This window comes from Bombus vosnesenskii, unplaced genomic scaffold (genome assembly GCF_011952255.1).
Source record: "Bombus vosnesenskii isolate JDL3184/JDL3185 unplaced genomic scaffold, Bvos_JDL3184-5_v1.1 scf7180000016263, whole genome shotgun sequence".
NCBI classification, from domain to species: domain Eukaryota; kingdom Metazoa; phylum Arthropoda; class Insecta; order Hymenoptera; family Apidae; genus Bombus; species Bombus vosnesenskii.
In genome coordinates, this window is record NW_022884332.1 from 2,281,665 (window position 1) to 2,304,389 (window position 22,725).

The window sequence follows — 22,725 nt, forward strand, 5'->3', positions numbered from 1 at the left end:
AGACTTGCACTCGGCATACGTAATGGAAATTTCAATTATAAAACTCTAATAAACGTTTATGATTGCGATCTACTATATAATCGAGGTAAAACTCTCTTCAGTACGAAATGGCAATTTAATTCTATCCAGTTTTAGTCTACGTATCTATATTTCAAAATAATTTAACAAGCACTCTAGTGGAAAAGAACAGGTGAAACTCTTTAATTAATTGGAACACTGATTTTTTAATACGAGCTATACATCGACTAGAACAAAATTGTACGTTGAAGATATTTGAGAAACAGCCTCACCGTATTGATTTTTAGCACTGCACGTGTATTCGCCCTCGTCCCCAGGACCAATTTGGTTAATTTGAAGCGTGACCGCTCCGGTCTTCTCGTCGTAAGACATTCGAATTTTCCATGATTCCAACAACGGCGCACCCTTGTGCGTCCAGGATACCGTGGGCTTTGGATTTCCTCGGACGCGTCCCTCGAAAATCGCGTTTCCACCCTGCGCGAATCTGGCGTTCTTAAAGATCTGTTCGAAGACCGGCGGCGATGGATCGCCGGGTCTGCCGGTAAATCTGTAACGAGAATTATAAGAAATTGAATTTTAATTTAAATTCCATGTCTATTAATTGTCGCGTAACATTAAATCAAATTCTGGCAAATTTCTAACATTCGTCGCCACAAAATCTTTGAATTTATTTTTATTCCTGAAGACTTCAAACATTTTTCAACGACTATTCAAAGACTTCAACATTTGACTTAAACGATAATTGCGTTATAGTAGGTTGTCCGAAAAGTTTCTTTCGTTTTATAAGGAAATAATTCTTTGTTTTATTTTATTTTGTCGAATTACGTACGATCCATCTTGTTCTGTTGAGACAAACATTTCACAGACTTGGTTTCACGTTTGTATGAAGGTGCACTGTTGTAAAAAACACGTTTGCGGAAGAAAGACACTTTTCGAACAATATAACAGAAACATCGATTAGTATTTAATTTGTAGAATTTCTTTAAAAATTTCGAATATTTTCAAGCTTTTTGGAACCATAAAGGAATTAGAAAATCACATGAATCTACACGAATGATTCAATTTACTCGAAATGGGATAATTCCAATTTAATTACCCGAATCTTTTACAATTCTTAAAACGATATCAATTGTCAATAATTCTGAAATATCCTAAATGAGATATCCTGAAGTGACTTCTCGATGGAAGGAGAAATATTTTTTCAAATAAATGGGAAATTACTTACGTTGGTACCGTGGGCGTCGTCTGCATCACAATCTCCCCTTGAACTATAAGCAACAAAAGAAACAACATATGAATCCTGCGTACATCTTCGCGTAAAAATAAAAGGTTAACATAATGTTAACGTTAGTTCGATCGATTTTATAAACAGCAGTTTTATTTTCAATTTTCTTTCCTACGTATACGTCATTAAATAATCTCGTCGTCGATCTTTCGAACGAAAGAAAAATGCATTACGAAGCTTTCGCCTAGTTTTTCTCCGCGTTGGTCACTTTTATTTCTGTTTATGGGATGCTTGCTACTGGTGTATTTCCTTCTCGTTCCCCCTAACTGGGCCAGAACGAGCCGAGGAAACGAACCGTTGCGTTGACGCCGTTTTCTTCTCTGTCGCCGTCACGCGCAATGCCGACCGTGCACCTTTTTTACAGACTTATCTACACTGGAACTCGGTGCAATTAAGTCAATTTGCTAATTAAGCACGGGGCCCCGTTGACGCGAAATACTTGTGACCCGTAAGCGTATTTACATTACTTTTGACATTTCGTGTTCAACTCTTCTCAAGCGAGTAATTTTTGAAACAATGCGAATAATATAACACTTTTATCGTCATATCTTTTATTTTAAACGTATTCGATGCTTCTTGAAATTTCTAATTGTGTCGCGCGAGATAAATAGAAATATTTGTTCAAGTGTTGCCATCGAGTGTAACGGTATTATCTTATGGAATTTTTAGAATTCTCTACAAATCTATCCAGTTACAGTTGAATCAGCTAAACTCGACAAAATTGGATAGAAACGTAATTTTGAAAATCATAGAGATAAACAATTCTAGTCCTCCATGGACAAGACGAAACAATTACTTTCAAGCGTGGTTTCTTTGACTCTTTGAATATCCAGAAAATCTAAAAAACAATTTAAATTCTGTTGTACATATCAATGTCTGTATTATTATAACCTGTATATGGTAACATATCCAACTCTTTTAACTCTTTTCAATAAAAGTAAAAATCCAGAGAGAAAGAAGTCGAGAAAGGAGTCTCGATCTTTTTACGGAAGATCAAATTTTCTTATTTCTTCGATATAGGAAAACCTACATCGTATTAAGACAAACGTTTTAATCTTTCTTCGAGAAAAGTAAAAATTGAAAGGAGAGAAATTGGACTGGATTGGACTGGAAAATTTTCCAGTCTCTCTATACAGCATTAAATCTACTTAATTCTTCGACGTAATAAAACAGTAAAATCTGTCGAAGAATATTGTTATAATAAATCGACATGGAAAAGGCATCGTACATAAAAAATGGTACTACGGAAATAAATCAGCTAACAGCATAAAATTCGATATTTTCCAACCCCACGTCCTACTTTTTCACATAAAAATACTTTATATCCGCGCAACCTAAAATTTCTCTAACGGTTTCCACTAAAAATCCGTATTTATAACACGAAACCGTTTTGTATACAACCGTCATTATGACACACTGTTAGTTATTCGTTCGCCAATTCCTGGATTAAGTAATTTCATCGTTTCACGAGCTGGAAAGCGTCTGAATCATCGGCAACATCTGCGCCATTTCACCAGCAAACGCGCGAGGAAAAATAAAGGATCGCTTTTCTGACCTCGTAATTTCGCGTCTTCTCTTTTTACTAACCAGCATCGTCCAACTCTCGCGAGCTAAAGGACTCTTTCGATCGAAATTACGCGGGCAATGCGTCCGACGATTAAACGGGCGCCAGCTACAGGAAATTAATTGACAGCAGCTAGACGGGAACGCGACGAAAATAAACTTCCGACAACAATCTCGACGACCGCCGCTTAAACCACTTTCGTTATCACGGTTAAAGCACCCGAGTGGATTCTAGAAGCGGTGACGCGATCGTTCAGAAATTCGAACCATGTTTAAGCGAGATGCATCGCGCAATAAATTCGAGAAAAGGGAAGAAGCTTGTGAGAAAGCGCGGAGACGCGACGTTGCGCGTATTTTCGCTGCAAATTGTTTTTCTTTCTAATATTTCGTTATTATATTTATTACTGCGAGATATCACCAACGTTTGCTGTTCACAGTAGAATTTGTCTTTAGAAATATTCGCTGTTACCGGAGAGTAATCGTACAGTTGTTCAATTTTCTTTTATACGATGTAATTTAAATACAACGTTCTAAATAAAGATACCCGCGTCGATTTCGTATTTTTCGTTATTAGGATTAACGTGTAGGATATTTCATTATGAGAATGTGCAGTGGGATATATGGTATAATGACGTGAGATGGCTGATTTTTAAAAGCTAAATTCCAATTACAAAATTAATATTAGAACTACCACACCAGTCAAATTGTCTGGTTCTACCATTTTATATTAAAATTCCTACTTCATGTTACATTTATTTCCGCAATGATGTAATGACTTTCGCAACGATAACCAGAAGAATAATATAATGAATTTTATTTTATTTTTTACGTATTCAAACTGAAAATAATTTTGTATCAAGGTTACTTGTACCAATACCAGTGAAAATGACCGGTACTCGTCAAAGTGTAAGAGGGTCCTGCAATCTGTTTATCGAACTCGTTTTATACAACTTGCCACGCGTTTTTACAATTTTTACCGCGTATCATTCGATATGATGATATCAGTTATCAGGAAAATTCTGGATCGATCGCTAGATGCTAACACTAGAAATACCACACCAATCAAAATGACTGGTTCTACATTTTTATAGATGTGTGAACCCTCGTTTAGGGATCATTGTCCCAGGTGGATTAACAATACCAAAAATGTACTACATAACGTGGAATTGCTTCTGTAGGAAAGTAATAAATCAATAAATATACAAATATTCTATTATTACGTATTTTTTAAAGACCAGTCATTTTCACTGGTTTTGGTAGAAATAGCTTCGTGTTAACTATCGGTAGTTCTAGTGTTAATAACTGTGGATGGAATCGTTTCGATATTTAACAGTTCTTTACCATCAAGCTAGAATGAGATCTTAATAATAATTAATAATAAAATTAGAGTTAAGTTCTTTTCATTAATTTACACATTTCAGTGACGTTGTAGATACCTTAGAGCGAAAATATACGCCCGGGTGAAATGATGATTGTATTTAACACAGTCTCGTTTGGAAGTAGATGACATTTTTGATATTGTAATTTGATAAAGATCGACAGACATTACGTGAAGGAATAGCGTCAGAATGTCAAGGTAGAATAGGGACTTGGAGCACCTGGTATTAAAAAACACGAAAGATAACGAATCCATGTTTGTTCTATCAACTGTAGAGTTCCAAGAGATGACTAATAATCTTTAAAAAAACATAGAACCATCGATCGAACGAAGAATCGACAGACGGACTGATCAACTCTTTTCGATTTTTTAATTTTATCACTCAGCTACATGATTACGTTTAATGTTTCAGAGGAACAAATTATTTGCTGCTATATATTTATTTGTTGCAAGAAAATACCATAAAGAATTCTATGAAAATTGGAAAAAATAATGCTTCTGACATCTCCTTATTTTTCTCTACTTTCCAACTTCCGAAGATAATTTTCTTAGCTGATAAGTTGGTTGTTCGATCTTTTATTTTATAAGTCGAACATTTTGTAATTTTATTCGATAAAAGTATCTATCGAGCAGTCTAGCAAGCATTTCAAGCCGCTTCTATTCATTCACAGATTATTCGGAGATGTTCACTCTTTTTGAACGTAAAATGGCAATGGACTACAGATTTAACAATTAAACCACATCGATTCTTTCTCTGTTGGGCTCCCTACGTTCAATATCATCTGAAGATATGGTCTTATTGTCGTTTAATGAACGAACAAGCACACATTTATTAAGAATTCAAGTTAAGCTACTAACACGGGTTCTCTGAGTCACGAGAAAATGTGACTTCGTAACTCACGCCACCCAGAGTATGCAAATCGATCGTCTGGAGACGAAATAAAAATATGCAACCTGAAATCCATCAACGCGTGCGTTTCACAAGGAGCCATTCATAACCTTGCTAGGAGGAGTTATAAGTTCACGTATGCGAAGTACGTTCTCGGTCAAAAGTCTTGGGAGACCAGATTTAACGAAATAATACTCTCAATGTTAATATTAATTTCTAATAGAATTTTTACATTCCTCGTTCGGTTATGAACGACTAAAATCAAACTAATTTCATTAATTTGAATTAACATGGATTAAAATCAAAAGTTTGAACTGACTTGGGTTGTTTGATTTGCGGCTATTTAACTTTAATTTATATTTCATGTTTTATAGAGATCGATAATAGATCGAGATAGAGATCGAGTAATTTAGATAATCTCTTCAGGGTTAACTATGCGATTAACGATACGATTGAGGATTAACATTAGGTTGTGCGGAAAGTTTCTTTCGTTTTATAAGGAAATAATAGACGCACAATGTTTTTTGTTTTATATTAGTTTATTGAATTATGCACGAACGTAATAATAAAAATAGAACGAAATGGATCATATTTAATTCAATAAAATAATATAAAATAGAAATTGTTCTTCATCAGCTTATGAAACGAGAGAAACTTTTCGGACAACCTAATACAACTACTAGGTTTTGATCAGACCTATGATTGATATTAAAGGTACTATTAAATATCATTTAAGTATTGTTAAACACTAAATTTCATTGTAATCAAACATTTAGATGATATCTATGAGAAATCTGAACGTGCAAAGACGTACGCCAAGATATTCACAAATCCCATAATATTAAAAAATGCAAACAAATCTCTACGTAGCTTCCATTCTTTTAACCACGTTTCTGGCCCTGTTATTATTCATCAGCTCTCGATTCTACCGAAATGATGAACACATCATCAGCCTAACATTTCCTTATCACCGAAAATACCAGACAAGATAAAATTCCTCCGCATCTCTGTCACCAATTATCAAAATTATTGCAAATTGATTCAAGGTACCAACAATCATCTCCAGCTTTATAAACAAACACGTACATACGTATATGCGTTTAACGCAGATAAAAACGAAGAGACGCAGAAGAAAAGAAAGATCGGTACCATTCTCGTTTGAGACAGGGAAGATGGGGGCGAGAGAGGGACAAAGACAGACGAAAACAGAAAGAAACGCACGAAGAAGCGAGAATGAGAGGGAGAGAGAGAGAGAGAGAGAGAGAGAGAGAAGGACGTAACGTGGTCGGATAACCGCGAGATCCTATTTTTGCATCCAGATGGGGATCGCGTTACCGTGAGCCATTTTAGGAGCAACTATCTTTGCGCGGCGCCCAGCGCCGCGACGCGTCTCCACCGGCCGGACTACATGCATCTCGACCAATCGCCGTGGACGTTACGCAAAGCCAGTCACTGACCAAAATAAAACAGCTCCAAACGTTGTTATCCCGCCCCTTCTAACCCTCCTTGTCCTTATAGTTGAGCATCTTTCTCTCTTTCTTAGCGGTTGGACAGTCTCTCTGTCTTTGAAAATATTTATAAATGTTTATTGCAAACGACAGTGAAACGCGGGTGGAGTGAATTTGCTCGAAGAAAAGACTCCTATGGTTTCGATGACTGTTTAACATGGTGGGATATTCGAGGGTTACTTTTGGTGTTTTTCGTTCATGGTCGATGTAGGTTGATGGTGGTGGATATACATTTTCTGCCTGTTCCTCGGTTGACTGATCGATTGTTGGGTCAGGTTATTGTTTACGACCTCGACTGACAGCCGCTGACGTCTCGATCAGCTGATTTCGAGGGGCGATGCTGTTCTTTTGAATGGTAGGAAGAGCCTCGGTTCTTCGTTTAGCTTCGGTTTGCCGAGGTTTCGCTCTTGTTGGGCAAGTGACTATGCGTGTTATTCAGGTACGTAGGTGAAGAGAATGATTTTTTTAGAAGCTGATCCGCCGAGGTTCGAACATGGTTAGATCGTTATGCAAATTATTTTCTAATATTTTGATGGAGGAAGAGCAATTTTTTAAAGGTCCAGTTTACATTTTATGTATATTCAACGTACTATGTAGGTCATGTTTGATACAAAAAATTGTAAATAGGTGAAAGAGAAGGTTTTTTGTAACGAATAAACTCTTAAACCGATGTATATATCTGTGTATCAAGTTAGTTTCGTCTTTGATTGAAATATATGAGACCTGTGAACGAAAAGGGATTTTTTAAGGGCTGATCCGTTTGATATACATTTAACACGAAACGAATATTTTTCCTCTAGCAACTTTTGTGCCCTGATTCGTATTTACGTTGAGACTTAATATCATATTTAATCGAAAATATAATAGAAATGGGCGAAGGGAAAGAGTTCTTTTTTTAAACGTTAATCTTAGATTTGACGTTTGATCAAAGTACATACTTCTATGTAAGTACTCGTATGCAGATATCTATGCGTTTTACGCTATTAAGTAGTTATTCTTAGGTAGGTGCGATCTCTTTAAGCAGTTACAGTTAGCAGGAAGTGACGTGGCTGATTAATTGACATCTGGATGGGCGCATTAACTTCTAGGCTGCTAATTATACAGATGCTTAGTTAAATCAGTAAAATTGGTTTGCACTATAGAAAAACACTTTACAAGACATTGTTTATTATTATTTTGATCTTAACGAGCTAGTTAAAAAACCTAAGCACAAAGAGAATATGTATATGAATGTAAATTATACGGCTGTAATAAAAATGTAGTTCACTCGAGTAAAGGTGTCAGAATATATTTGAATTCATTTTAGTGTCTGTTAGATTAATCTCTAATTAGCAGTATCAAAATCAAATTTTTAGATAGAAACTAGGGAGAAATCGAACTTGAAGCATCGTAATAAACATCCGACTTAGTTGTTGATTGTAACCTATTAATACATAAATATACATATATATTTATCTTAACATCATCTGTGACCTAATCTAAAACTCAAGCATAAATAAATCCATGAATTTAACATCGTACATGAAACGAATAAATCAGTTCATTCAAGTTGGATATTCTACAACTCGCTGAAACTTTTTCTAGATTCTACATTACTCTCATTACGGTGTAACTACATACGGTATACTAATCGAAATGAATTTATACAACAATCAATGCAACCAATATGAAAGATCTCGTATACTGAATATCCATCGATTATATAAAATTTGAATTTAATCCAAGTTAAATTTTATTCCCCGTTAAAACCTTCGCTGGTAACCAAAACGGTATAACTACACACGGTATACTAATCGAAATGAATTTATGCAACAATCAATGCAACCAATATGAAAGAACTCGTATACTGAATATCCATCGATTATATAAAATTTGAATTCAACCCAAGTGTAAATTTTATTTCTCGTTAAAATGTTCTTTGGTATCCAAAACGAATCATACGAATGACTTCCTTTTTAGTCGAAAGTAAAGTAAGGTTTAATTAATCCCGTTCTCCCGTCTTCGTGAGCGCGATATAAATAAATCTCGCAAAGCGTATGCAACCAAGCGTTTCGCCATATTTATTAAACAAGCTGCGTCTCATCGATTCGTTAATGGATCGGTAACTGTTCGAAATTAACGATCGGAACGGCTTCATTTGCGACGTTTCGCCGATTGTAACTTGGCGTTACGCGAAGACCTTAGGTGCCGCTTTATTAATAACGATGATTTAGCATCTCGTCATCAACAGCTGACTTTGTCACGGCTTTCATCGATTACGAATTTCTTAGCATCGTCGGGAGCTTTTCGTATGCAATTTCGTGCGTCCCACGCGCGACCTGTATTCTTTTTAAACATGATACCGCCGTTGGCACTCTTCGAATTCGACTATGCGAGATAGACAGATGTCTGTGTTGGCACACCACGAGTCAATGTCGAGTGCATTGAAGGAACAATAAAGGAAAGATTATCCGTCCGTTGACATTGCTCTGGGACAGAGCAATTTAGCAAATTTTTAGAAGCCACGAACACGCAGTATATCGCGGACATTGCTGTTGCTCGAGGATTATTGATGGTTTTAGCGTTATTGGGGTTAATAATTAAAAGTCATTTTAAATCGTAGCTTTTTAATATCCGAGGTTTTTGAGGAATTTTCACCGAGCGTTAAAAAGATCGATCCAAAATCCGTTGCAGGTGATAATTCACGAGAAATTTAGGACGAGTTGGAAAATAAATTTTTATTGCTTAAACGAATTGGAGATGTTCGCAGGATCTCGAAATGGCTGAGCCAGAATTTGTTACGGATGATGATTAAGGGAAACGAAGCCACGACTGCTCGTGATTCGAAGATCTTGAAAAAGTCTCGTTGGGTTACACAATGATTAATGCAAAAATTACAATGCAACATTTTCTTATCTTTATGAAACTTTTTATATACAAATGCCTATTTTTCCGCATCAAAATATGAAAGGATTGCCTCCAATTATCAAAAACTTACTAACAAATACTTCAGTTTATACAACATACTACTACTAATTTGTAGCTAAATTTGGTAAACAAGCAAATCAGCTGAACCTTAGTACGTTCGTTAATCATCAAAAATTACAAATACTCTTCATAATAAATATGTGTTCCTACTCGAATTAAAAAGAAATTCACAAGGACAACGTCAACAACGTTATCTGTTCAGCAACTGCTTTTTCTTACCGGTAATTACGAACTGTAAATATTTGGAGGTTTGTTGAGATCGAGACGTAGATGACAGCCTTTTCGATCTGATACTCGTAAGCTCGTCATCCTCAATCATCCAAGAAATCGTATTTACGACGAAAGAAAGGTCGAAGAATTGTTATGGCAATGATGCGCCGTTTCACGTCAACACGTTTACAAACCCAACTAATTGTCTTCGTGCCCTTGCCAAGCGGTAATTGCATCCGTAAAGCTCTCAAGAATCTCTCTCGTTAAACGCTCGAGCATCGTTACGATCGTGAATCAGCCGCAAAGTTATACACGTCCGATATTTTTGGTTTGGAAGTGGAGTTCGAGCTACTTTTCATCGGCCACGAAAATGAGACAGCTGAAACTTATCGACCTTCTGATAAAATTTAGACGGCCGAAAAATTGCTGGACACCAACGAGCGTGAGACGAGTCAACCAGACTTTCGGCGAAATCTGCCAGGACAGCTCGTGCTCGTCGAAAACGAGTCGATGCGACGCGTCTCGTTTTCTCGTTACGCAACTTTCATATTTGCCGTGCGAATTCCGAACGTTTCGCGTTGTTCGAAAATTATCGTCAGATCTTTTATCGACACCTCCGCTTAAATTTCGCTACATTCGACGAATTTTTTAATTTAATTCAAATGATTTTAGAACTACGATTTAAGTGTCAACCCTTTTTCGTATAATATCGAATTGTCACTTAGATATCAGCCCTTTGTGTGATTAGCTCTTATAATATGGAATTGCATATGCAATGGGGATCGTAGTTTTGATTCCATAAAGACAAGTTTTGTTACGTGCAAATAGAAATTTTATGCTCTTAGTATCATGGAGAAATATTCTATTTTTTTTTTCAAATCCAGATATTTTTTTATATCTGTACGATATTTATTATGATATTTTGTACAATGTTGTTTAATCTAGTTTTTATAAAAGTAACGTATCATTGGGCATTTTGACACAATTTAAAAAATAGTCGTAAAAATAATAGACAAACGCAACGGATGAATTGTGGGCTTGACTCTTCATTTTGCATTTTAACTCGATAGAGATGCAGTATGTGAGAAGTGGTATGAGAGATTTTTCGCTCACATTTTTGGCTTCCTATCAAGACACACGTCATGTACCTAAGTGGACGTAAGAAGTTCGAAATTCAAAAAGAACAGCAATTACTCGATCGGATATTTCAGTCCTCGGAAATGGAGGACGCGTTTCATTCATAAGAATATAAAATTAAGAGCACGGAATATTTTGTAAACCTAATGCTCACGACAAAATTCATTTCCCATTCGAACATCAGTTTTTTCAATCGAGAATCGTTAAAAATAAATTACGTATAAATATCTCGATATTATATTTTGGCACTGTGTTACATCAGAAAATAGTTAAAATTAACTTAGGTATTTTCCAAAGAAAATAATAACAGTATAGCCTAGTACTCTATTTATATTCTGAATAATAACGCAAAGAAAATTACCTTCGTTAATATTTCATTGTCCAAACGCTATAATTTAACTATTAACAGGTGTACTCGAACGAAACTTTATCAAGGTAATTTCCAATTTCAATTCTTTTCCATATCGTGCGTACGGAAATTCATTCGATCAAGTCTATTCAGAAGATTCATTAATGCGAACGTAATCGAATAATAAATGTTCGCCTTTGTATATCGCGGCTTCGCGAAACCATCTCACAGTTAAATAATGCGCGATTAACGCGCTTAACGTTAGTTACGTCCTAAGGAAAACGACGTGTACAAGTCAGCGAATATCGTCGATAGCTATGATTTCTATTAAACGATGAAGGCGCAGTTGGCAAAGGTATTGCGGCGGAACTGTTTCGAACGCCGTAAACCGTACGTATTTAAATTCATAGTCGTGACTATAACCGTGACTCGTGGAAAATTACGTTACTTTCTTTACGGTTGTTCCTGCCGCGTGACCGGCGGAAGAAATGCGCAGCCACTTGAAAATTCTTACATCAAACGCGCGCACGCTCGTTCACCATCTTCCCCTCTACGCGAGACGTTTCTCACAATCGCGTCCGAGAAAAAGGTACGTAGGAGTGTTACATGAAATATCGTTCAATTTAGAGATAAAATTTCACGAATGTATAGGATTATGCATGTAGCTTAAAGTTTAAAATATACGTCATCTGAAATGATGTTCGTTTCGTATATTACGTGAACGTAATTCAACGTGCAATGTTTGTCTTGATTTTTGTATTAGAAATTATTTTGTATACAAGTATATTTATATGTGTGCGTGTATGTTTATTATTTTTAGTTTCATAGGCAAATTCGTTATTTCTGGAATGAAATTACGTATCTGTTTTAATAAAATGTGTAACAGGAAACGTTTAATAAAATGATAGAGCTTGGTAAAATGGAATGCAAAGAGATTAAGATTTTTCCCGAGTATACGTAATTCATTTGGATAAATAGTCTAGGAATTGTAATTTAGAGGAAAAGTGGAATAAATTTTATGGCTTTAGCACGTATTTAATACGAAGGAATTTCAAGTAGCACTTATTTTGAAGCACTCTGTATATGTAAATCCACGATGGAATAAATTTCTGTCGTTTCTTATTAGTCCAAATTTATTATCATCTTCTAAATTATTACTTTTGATTTTTATATGCTTTACGACCTTCGTTATAAATTCCTGATATCCAGAAAATATTTCACGGCATATACGCTACGATGCAATATCTACACTAGTGTATAATTCATAAGTCGTTGGCCACTTATCGTTAGTGTACTTAGACTAGAAATAAACGAATGACGAAGTTATATAACAACGTTGACACTCATCGACTGTGTTAAAAGAACAATTAAATTATATCACATTTTCGTGATCTATTTTAAATCAACAGATTTCGTTCTTGCGCTCGAATCTTTCAACCCATTAACCGAACTATTCTCTAACAAAAGAAATCTCTACGATCATAAAATCAGCAACGAATAGATCGATTTTAATCCTTGCAGATGCATATATCGTATAATTCATGTTCATCGAAGTGGAACAGCAAGCGAAAGAAATAGGAGACTCGCGAATAAAGAAATCCTATTCGAAAAATAAAAAAAGACGTTTAAAGCTCTTCATCAACATCGTTAACAACTTGACCTACTTACAAAAAAAAAAAAGAACAACTATTTCTTCCAACTAACGAGAAAATATACAAAATCTCCTAGCACAAAAAAAAATCACACGAATGATATTAAAAGCTTTCCCCAATCAGAACCATCGATCGCATCGAAACACGAATCTTCAATTTAGAAAGCGACAGTAGCCACGAATCTATTGTTCGAGCGGTACAGACAAAAGCAAGGTCGAGGATCGTGGGCGTATTGGAAAGAAGTGGGCATTAATGCTTCTATTGCGGTGATTAAACCGACGAAAATATTCGGAGTGCGAGGCGACCAGGACTTATTTCGGCCAAGTGATTCATGGGGAACGACAAACACGTTCCAAAACCCTTCCACCGCTTTATTCTTTTGTCCCTCGGTGCAAAACAAACCTTAATTCCTCCTTCCTTTCCTTTTTCCCCTCGTGTATCTGGCAACTTCTCGATTTTCGCATGGGATCGCGCAATAAACACAAACGTAACAGCAACGCAACGGTATTTTCATCCCCCATATTGGAACGCCTCCAACCTTGTGTACCTTGGAACTCGCGTAAATTGCCATTTCACCGAGACACGTTCCATCAATTATCCGTTGCTTAGAATAACGATCCTCGTTCGAGACTCTCAGGCTGCGTGTAATTTAGGTTGGAGAATGTTTCGAAAGAGTTGGAAACGCGAAGGGCAGGTTCCGTACGGTTTCGTATCCTTTGAGGGAAGTTTCGTTGACGTTTTGTTGCCGGCCTGTCAACTCCTTTCCAACAACGTGCGTCAGCGCTCGTATTTGCAGTTCGAGGGTTCAAAGCGAGACTGCTGCACCGTGTTAGGGTTGTTGGAATAATGCGAGCAATATTTTCGTCTTGACAGGAAGTGTACACTACTCGGCAAAAGTTCCGAATCGCTGCGTATTTCGTAGAAACGCGAGTTCCAAGAATTTACGGGAAATCAGCTTACTGTTGTATTGCCGTGGAAAATCTTTTTTGGGACAAGTTTGTCGAAACGAAGGACATTGCTGTCGATATTCGAGTTAGCAACATAGCTAGCGCGAAATTTATTATTGACACGGATAGCATCAAAATTTTGGTGTTTTAATGGAAATCTGACGATACCGTGTCGTAACAAGTAAAGCAAATGAAATGGAAAGATTTTGTTTGAGAAATGAGATGTAAAATAATGTAACTTTGTTTCTTTTGTGGAAGATTGTTAAATGTTGGAAAATGCTATCTCTCTGGGAATTTATACAATGATTCTTACTGAAATTAAGAGAGAATGTTTTGTGTTGTTGTTTATTAATTGTCGTCTTGCAATGTCTCTGCGTCGATGAATGTTCAATGATCATTAGCTTCAAGGTAACGGTTAGTCAAAAGGAGATCTCGTGACAGATGCGGTTATCAGCTTTCCGGCGTTTTCTGTTCGACCTTGAAACCTCTGTTATTTGTCTTTTTAACATTCTATTGAACTCAGTTCAAGCAAATATTTCCATATGTTGATCTGGATTGTTATAATCATCTGTAATCCAAGAAAATCGCTCGAATGTTAAATATACAAAATTGATTACGTAACAGTCGACACATTAGTCTACGATAGACAAACAATTACCACGTTTATCGAAAGATACGTATTCATTTGAGAGTATAGTCATTCGGAGTATTATCGTTGTTGTACCGCGTATGTTGATGCAATTTCATCTCTTTGTGAATATAATAGAAATTTCTTCCACCTAGTAAATATTATAAGTACCTTATTTTCGATATTTTTCAGCTACATTTTTATATATCTGTTATATATCTGTTATATCTCCATTATATATATGTGCGTGTGTGTTTAGAGATAATTCATTCATACTATTACGTTATGATCGAATAACAAGTTCGTTCATCTTTCCTACTATCGTATAGATTCTGAAAAATGTAATAAAAATTATTTGAAAAATATAAAGATACAGCTGTCCAAATATTTTTCAATATGCTGTTCGAAATTTTCAGTTCGAGTTTTTGAGTGAGTTTGTTTTGAGTGGCGGACAGGCCCATTGCCTTCTTTAAGAAATTCCGAATTACATGTCCTTCCTGAGCTGTAAACCTAATGACTCCGAGGTCAGGTAAAAAACCCCGGGATAGGACCAGCCGGAAGGGCACGATGGATAGACGAAACCCAACGACTGGTAGGAAGAATCAGCAACGTAGGACAGTTCATCATCAGACATCGTACCGTGCGGGTGAAATACTTTACTCTCAACAAGATCTTACCACCGCTGTGTTCATAACATCAAACGTTACTTCGTACAACAAGTGCAAATACAGTGCTAGATTACTCTAACACTCGATCTATTAAAACTCTTCCACCTTGAGCCGTTAAGTCATTCGAGGTACGCGATATCGACCGATCGGTTTGACCTGACCGGTTGCTCTTTAGTCGAGGATTCGCAACATATGAAATTAGTTACTAAACATTTATTTAACAAAATCTGAACTTGTGTGACTCAATTTAGTATATAACATATATAATGGAATAATATAAATAACAAATTATAATTATGAATATTATCAATAGATTCCAATTTATATTAATATTTTATCGTCAATTATACTTCAATTACAACCACTACTCTAAAAACATCTCGTATAAAAAATCTCTCAAACGAACACACATCTATTTTAAATACCAAAAGTTTTAAAAATTTTTAACTTTTAAAATTTTTAACTTTTAAATTTCCCAAAGAAATTCCTAAAGAAGGTGAAAATTTTCCCCCTCAGCAATCCGATTTTACCCCGATGTTCTAGCTACTCTCAATTAGTTAAAGAAACACACATCTATTTTAAATACCAAAAGTTGGACTTTTAAAATTCCCAAAGAAATTCCTAAAGAAGGTAAAAATTTCCTCCTTCAACAATCCGATTTTACCCCGATGTTCTAGCTACTCTCAATTAGTTAAAGATTATCGAGGAGCACGAATCTCGAGGTAACGAGCGCTAGTGAGATGGGTTCCCCGTGGAAAGTGTGTCTGGCCGAATTTAGAAGCCGCATTTTTTCCCTCTGTTCCTCTCTGTTCCTCCGAGGAAGGAAGGAGAGCACAGACGGCACGCAATCCACGGGCCACTGACAGATATGCCAGCGACGAACGAGCCAGAGGGTCAGACTGGCTGCGATTTTGACAGCTGCCGCGGCAGTGTCTTTGGTTTTTACGCGATCCATGGCCACCCTCTTCGGGGAGGGCGACCCTTAACGAGAGGGACGAAACGTTTATACGGCGCGCGTGCAGGAATTTTCGAAACGTTGGCGTCGAACAACGTGGAAAACTTCTATCTTTAGAGCTCGCGCAGGGGCGGTGCTGTCGCTCGAAAATAGAATATTCGTCGAGGGGATATAGCCTCTGCTAAGAAATCCGACGGTTCCTCCGATTTATTTTTCTACTTCCTTTTTGTTTGTTTCGTTCGCACTGGCCGAATAATTCAAAAGTTATCAGAATTTGTCTTCTGCTGTTCAATTCGTCGAGGAAGAGAAAACGCGAAGGAAAATAGAAAAGGTTAAAACATGGTAGAGGAACTTTCTTTGTTTCGTTCGTCTACCAAATGAATAGAAAAGAAGCTTAAAATACGTAATTAAAAAAAAAAAAAAAAATTAGAAGCAAGAAACTTTTGAAATATTGAAAATTCGAATACAGAACTTTGGGTTTAATTTTCTCTTATCTCTCGATGGAAGTAGAATTCTTCTTGTTTCTAGAAAATAGAGTGCTATTGAGGAGGGTATGGCCTAAATTCGACGAACTATCTGTCAATACGCGATCATACGCATGCAAACTAGATTCCTGCGAGGCTATAACCTTGTTAAACGAATCGCGAAATTAAAAAATTGTTAACTATTTAATTTCCGTAATAACGGTATGAACCTGTTCGAATGATTCTAATCGCCGATTCCACGCGTTTTTTAATGTCTCAAATTCTTTCCACTTCGAGGACGAGCTAAGGAAGGAATTCTTTCGACAGGTTTCGAAAGTGGAGCAGATTTCGTGATAATCGTGATCGATAAATCATCACCGAACTGACCTCTCTGCTGACTGGTGATCTGCTGCCGAGTGACCTGTCGTTCGGTCCTCTGTTGCATGTATTGGTGTTGTTGCTGTTGTTGGGTAACAGTTTGCTGCTGCTGCTGTTGCTGATGCATCATCGTTTGTTGTTGCTGCTGCTGTTGCGGCTGCTGCTGTGACGGTTGTCGCTTCATCTTGGATCAATCGAATTAATCCAAGTCGTTGAGGATCGATTATTTCGGTCGATTCTTCGTGGATCGGTCACAAAAATTTTACGCGAAAGGGCTCGAATAATCTCGCCCCACGCTCTTCTTTCTTCTTTCTTTTTACTCCCGTCAACCGAGTTTAAAATACGAAAAACGTCGTACAAAACTTCCCTCACTGGCCACTCAACAACAACAAAAAAATAAAAATCAGAGAAAACAGGTGAAAATTGAAAACCGAGAAAAAACAGATCCAAGGATTATTATCCTTGTTATCCTCGTGTCACTCGCGATTACTCGATTCGAAATAATTGATAAATCCTCTTCTTTAACGTGTCTCTCTGGTTCGCCGCTAACTAGTAATCGTCTTCTTCTTCTTCTTCTTCTTTAATCTCTTCTTTTTCTCCTTTAATTATTTAATCCTCGTATTTTCGCTAATGCTTCTAGCTTGCTTCGTAGTATACTTCTTCGTATGTGCTGCCTGAGGCCGCGGCTCACTCCAGTCGGCAGAAGTCAAGTCATCATCAAAAAGTCTTGTCCCCGAGACTCTTTAAACCAAGACGTCGGTCGAATGCGAATTGCCGGCTGATGCCGCTGCGGAAAACGAACACGGCCTTCCACGAGGACGTGGGGCGAATTGGTGGGAGGGGAGAGTTTTAGATCTGTTTAGGGAAAGGGGTGGGGACGTGGAGCGTCTCGACGCAGGCGACGATGCGCGAGAAGAACGAGGACCGAGCGATTGAAATTTTTCACACCCTCGTCACACCGAGAGATTAATCGTACCCTGTAGGAACAGACCCTCCCTTTTCACTTTACTTTCCTATTTCTTCTTCCTCCTTCTCCCTTTTTTTTTATACCTTCTCCCTCTCCTTTCCTTTCTTTGAATGGAAATCATCACCAAAAATAACAGCTATTTTTAAAGTTTTCAAGTCAAATGTCATCGAGACAAAGATAACATTCGTTTATATGAAAGACGATGATTAGTAAATCTTAGAGATTTTTTGAAGAATGGAATGATCGAGATATATTAATTTTTAACTAACCAAAAAGAAAAAAAAATTGTTCGCCATTGATCATGGTTAACGGAGAGCAAAACATATTTTCATCGTTCGTAATTTTCGTTTTTAAAGATGATCGTTGGTAAAATCAATTAAACTAAAATATCAATTCCTTAACAATGACTTATTTTCATTTGCGTTATTCCCTCTTCATTTTTCTTTCTTGTTTCTTAAAATCGTACGGGGTGTTCGGTAAAGATTGCGTGTATTAAGAAATTTGAATATTTATGTTGTATACGTCAATAAACGAATAAAAAGTCACATACTGTGGCCGTGAAGGTACTGGTACGTTATTGTATTTATCATAGTTTATTTATATACTGATCAATTAGGTCCAGGGTATATGAAATTTCTATTTTCTATGCAAATAAACTGTAGAATCTGCATCATTGAAAGGTGAGAGCATGTGCTAATATTTTTACCAGTGTTTGCTGCAACAATTGAAAAGCTCGGAGGAATGGCAACGAAATTTTCAACTCGAAGAGATCGAACAACCTTTCTCCCTATCGTTTTACTTTTTCCTTTTTATTTCTAATAGAAGAGACAAGGGAAAGAGAAGTCGAAGAGAGAAAAGAGTAGCGTTGGTGACGAAAATAAAAGAATGTTCAAGACTTCCCTAGAGCCACGAAAAAGGGAAGAGACACGTCACGGACGAGTGAATGTTACTCATATCGTTAAGATTATATTTCTCGGATTTTGCCTGACTTTCTGGATTTATTTTTGGGAAACCAGCACTTTTGCCTATGATACGTAGTATACATTTTTTTTCTGACATGTTCGTTAACATTTTGGTATTAAGCGTGGCTACTTGTAGCGAATGGATCCCGATATTCAGATGATTTACCATAACATGATAAAGGATATATGTGTATGTTGCAAAGCTTTCCGGGAAATCTTGGTATCGAAGAAAGAGCAATGTTTACGACGTTAGAGAATATGTTCGATGAAATTGGATCGTTTTTAGAAACGATAGGACTGTAAGAATCTACAGGATGCTTTGAAAAGGATAAATATATCTAAAAAGGATACAGATTCTGTATCTAAATGGAAGAAGAGATAAAATTCGTATAGACATATCGTTCACGTGCTGTCAGAATTCAAAGATTCGGAACTCTCTTTCTTCCTTTAATTTGAGAAAATTACGGTTATCAGCCGTAATAAATTTTAGTAGAAAGTTTGTATGTTGTCCTAAAAAGACTTTTACGATTCTTTCTCTCTAGATAAATACGGATCCTGTGTATTATTTGCTCTACTTATTTATTTTCAGAAAGAAATGTACTTTTCTTACCTTTCCCATTGAGTCTTTCCGATCTTTTTTAAAAGTTCCGAATGAATTTATAGGAATATTCGCTTACGCAATTATTCGCGCTAGTAATGTTTTTTACTTTAGTACAAAATTGTTTGATAGTGTATTTGATATCGAATGGTATAGAATTGATAAGACGATGGCGCAATGTTGTGACATATATAAATTTATACATACTTTATATACAGAATTTTTGCGTTCGTCGTTTACATAATGTGTCTTGTACGTTTTAACCCATAAACATATAAAATTTACATAATAATTTTGTTAAGAGCAACAGGAAGAATAGGATGTGGAGCAACGTGAACTTGTCCCACTGAATATCTTGCTCAATATCGAAAATTTATTCATTAAGGACCTAGACTTTCACGTCAGTCGGTGTCTCTAATAGTAAAACCCGTACTATGCTAACAGTATTATGTTGTCCTAGTTACCCGGAACGAACGTCGTTCAAAACCTACGTCTCGAATTGAGAAATTCACGTTTGATGACAGAATAATCCACCAAATTTATGGATCAATTTATCTTCAAGGGAAATTCAACGCTTTTCGCTATAGCGTTCATTATTCACTAAGATTGATTTGCTGATGTAAATATTTTTAAAAAATTCAAAATTATTTTATTCGGATTTTCTACTTATTTGTTATAATCGATATTTATTATTTAACAAAATAATTTCTATTTTATCATTCTAATAAATTTATAAGACTATTTATACGAGTCTATATGCACCCTTGTAAATTTTAAACTGCAAATATTTAGCAAAGCTGTAAATATTTCGCAAACATTGAAAATATTATCACGAACATGTTATACTTTTATAAATAGACAATAGATATGCAAGTTTCTGATGCCTTAAGAAACAAACGATCAACTACGACCTTACTGGTTACTCCGTTACTATTAATAATCCTTTGCTCCTTGCTATTGATTCATCAATGAATAATGCACACTAGGAAAATTTAATACAAATAATACTCCTTGAAATATTAAAAGAAGTGACTCAATTATGACGAATAGTTGTTCACTTATTTTCATAAATAACCCACCGAATTTCATTGAACGTTATATCGCAATACGATGCAACTACGCCGGCAAATTGATTGTTATATACATAATCAGATATTCATTTACATCGAAACTACAAATTAATTCCACTTTGCGATATCCAACTCATCGTATCATCAGTAAACAACTCCATTTTCCAACACCCACTCAAGAAAAATCTGATCGATCAAACACCAATTTTTTCCTGAATATAAATCCATACTTTTTCAATGAAATTAACCAAAATATCGTTTAAAAACATTAAACGTATATAGAATTTCTATCCTTTCATTCAAAGGATGCTCGTTTAAGTTCACGGTTATCTTCATGGAATTTAAACAAATATCTTTTTATCCAACCGACTTATCCCATAACCACTAAAGGACTCCTCTTCCAATTTTCTAATTTTAATCAAAATTGAGTCAGAATGTCGTTCTCTATAGAAGTTAAAAATCCAACCGCGATTCTGAAATTATTGAACAATTTCTTTCCCAATCTCAAAATTAACCACTAATTTAATTTATTATTCATTATAATTATATTAAATTAAAACTATAATTATATTAAATATATTATATGGAATCAAAATTGAATCAGAATGTCGTTCTCTATAGAAGTTAAAAATCCAACCGCGATTCTGTAATTATTGAACAATTTCTTTCCCAATCTCAAAATTAACCACTAATTTAATTTATGCATTATATGCATAATAATTTAATAATTATAATTATGCATTATAATTATATTAAATTAAAACTATAATTATATCAAATATATTATATCGAAACAAAATTAACACTTAATTCTAAGATGAAATTGAAACTGAATTAACAATCTCGATGCGAAACAAGGATGGAAAATTTGACAACCACTCAACAATTTCTTTCCTAAGCTGCAATTAACCAACCCTAGAATCGCTAATTAATACAAAATTAATCCAACATACATAGAGTAGCTAGAAAAACTAGCGTATTTCTATACGATACGTTGTACTGTTCAATAGCACTTGCGTATGACAGCAAAAATACGATACTGTGAAAACGAAATGTAGGACTAGCTAGAAGAACGCATCGTCGGAAAATGCGGATGTGCACAAGTACTTTTTGTAGGCACCGTATGTACTATTTACTAGAAAACAACCGTTCCTCGTGCAAGGCCATAACCGTGATCCAAGTGAAATTTCGCATTCGAACATTTAAACTGTCATCGTCACTGTCAAAACTCTGCCTTACTTAAAAATCTTCCTAAAGCTTGATTCACACCAGCGATCTCGTATTACGTCAAGTCAAGCACCGGTGAAAATCGCTTACTCGTGATCCAACGAGAGCATTCACAGTAGGTCGATTCCAATGAAAATTTGTTGACCGTGGCGTTAGTTTCTCACTGATCAAAATTAACAGTCGAAAAGCAACACGGAGGACCACCGTTCAATTGAATTTCTATGGAATTACAGCCAGCTATACGATTTCAGTCACGAAGTATAGTTGGAGAACATTGTCTTTTCTTCTCGAGTGAACGAATAAAAATGAAAGAGACTACGATAGGATTTTATCGTTTCTCACGGTTTAATGCAAATGCCTCGATAAAATCCTAAATTTTAAATCGTCTTCGATTGATCGTCATCTGACCGTATCTTTGATCGCTACCGTGAATCAGGCTTTACTCGATTATTCTCTACCATTCGAGCAAGTTGATGCTCGTCTATTATTCAAATCGATCGAATTCTCTTAACGATTAATTCGAAACGAGAAACCCGTGGCTCAAGCGGAGCCGCAAGTCGACGCGCGGTTCACGCAGCGTTCTCGCGCTCACTGACAGACGCCCACGCATCTACGCACTTCTCACACCCTTGTTCTTGTCTCCCCCCTTCAAACCATTCCCCGTTCGTCTCAGCCCCTTTCTCCGACACGTTCTCCTTCCTCTTCGGTTCTCATACAGTCGTGCGTGCACTCGTGCAGCCGGCGTGCTCCTCTCTTTCGTCCAGTGCTCGTTTCTCGCATTTTTCTCCGTCTCTCTCTCTCTCTACCTCTGCTTATGTTCTTCGCTTTCCTCCTTCTCTTCGTCTTTTTTTTCATTTAATTTTCCTGCTCGATCCCCTTTCTCGACAACAGACGATAATGTCACG

General features: G+C 36.2%; 1 protein-coding gene across 1 annotated transcript in view; it reads right to left on the reverse strand.

The window, feature by feature from the left end:
- The window catches only part of LOC117242036 (titin), a 130,552-nt gene extending 112,761 nt beyond the window's left edge, over positions 1-17,791 (reverse strand). The window contains 3 exon segments of the mRNA XM_033508366.1: positions 291-565; positions 1,244-1,286; positions 17,006-17,791. Of these exon segments, the coding sequence (XP_033364257.1) occupies positions 291-565; positions 1,244-1,286; positions 17,006-17,180 (493 nt within the window). The 5' untranslated portion in view covers positions 17,181-17,791.
- Between the last annotated feature and the right edge of the window lie 4,934 nt (positions 17,792-22,725).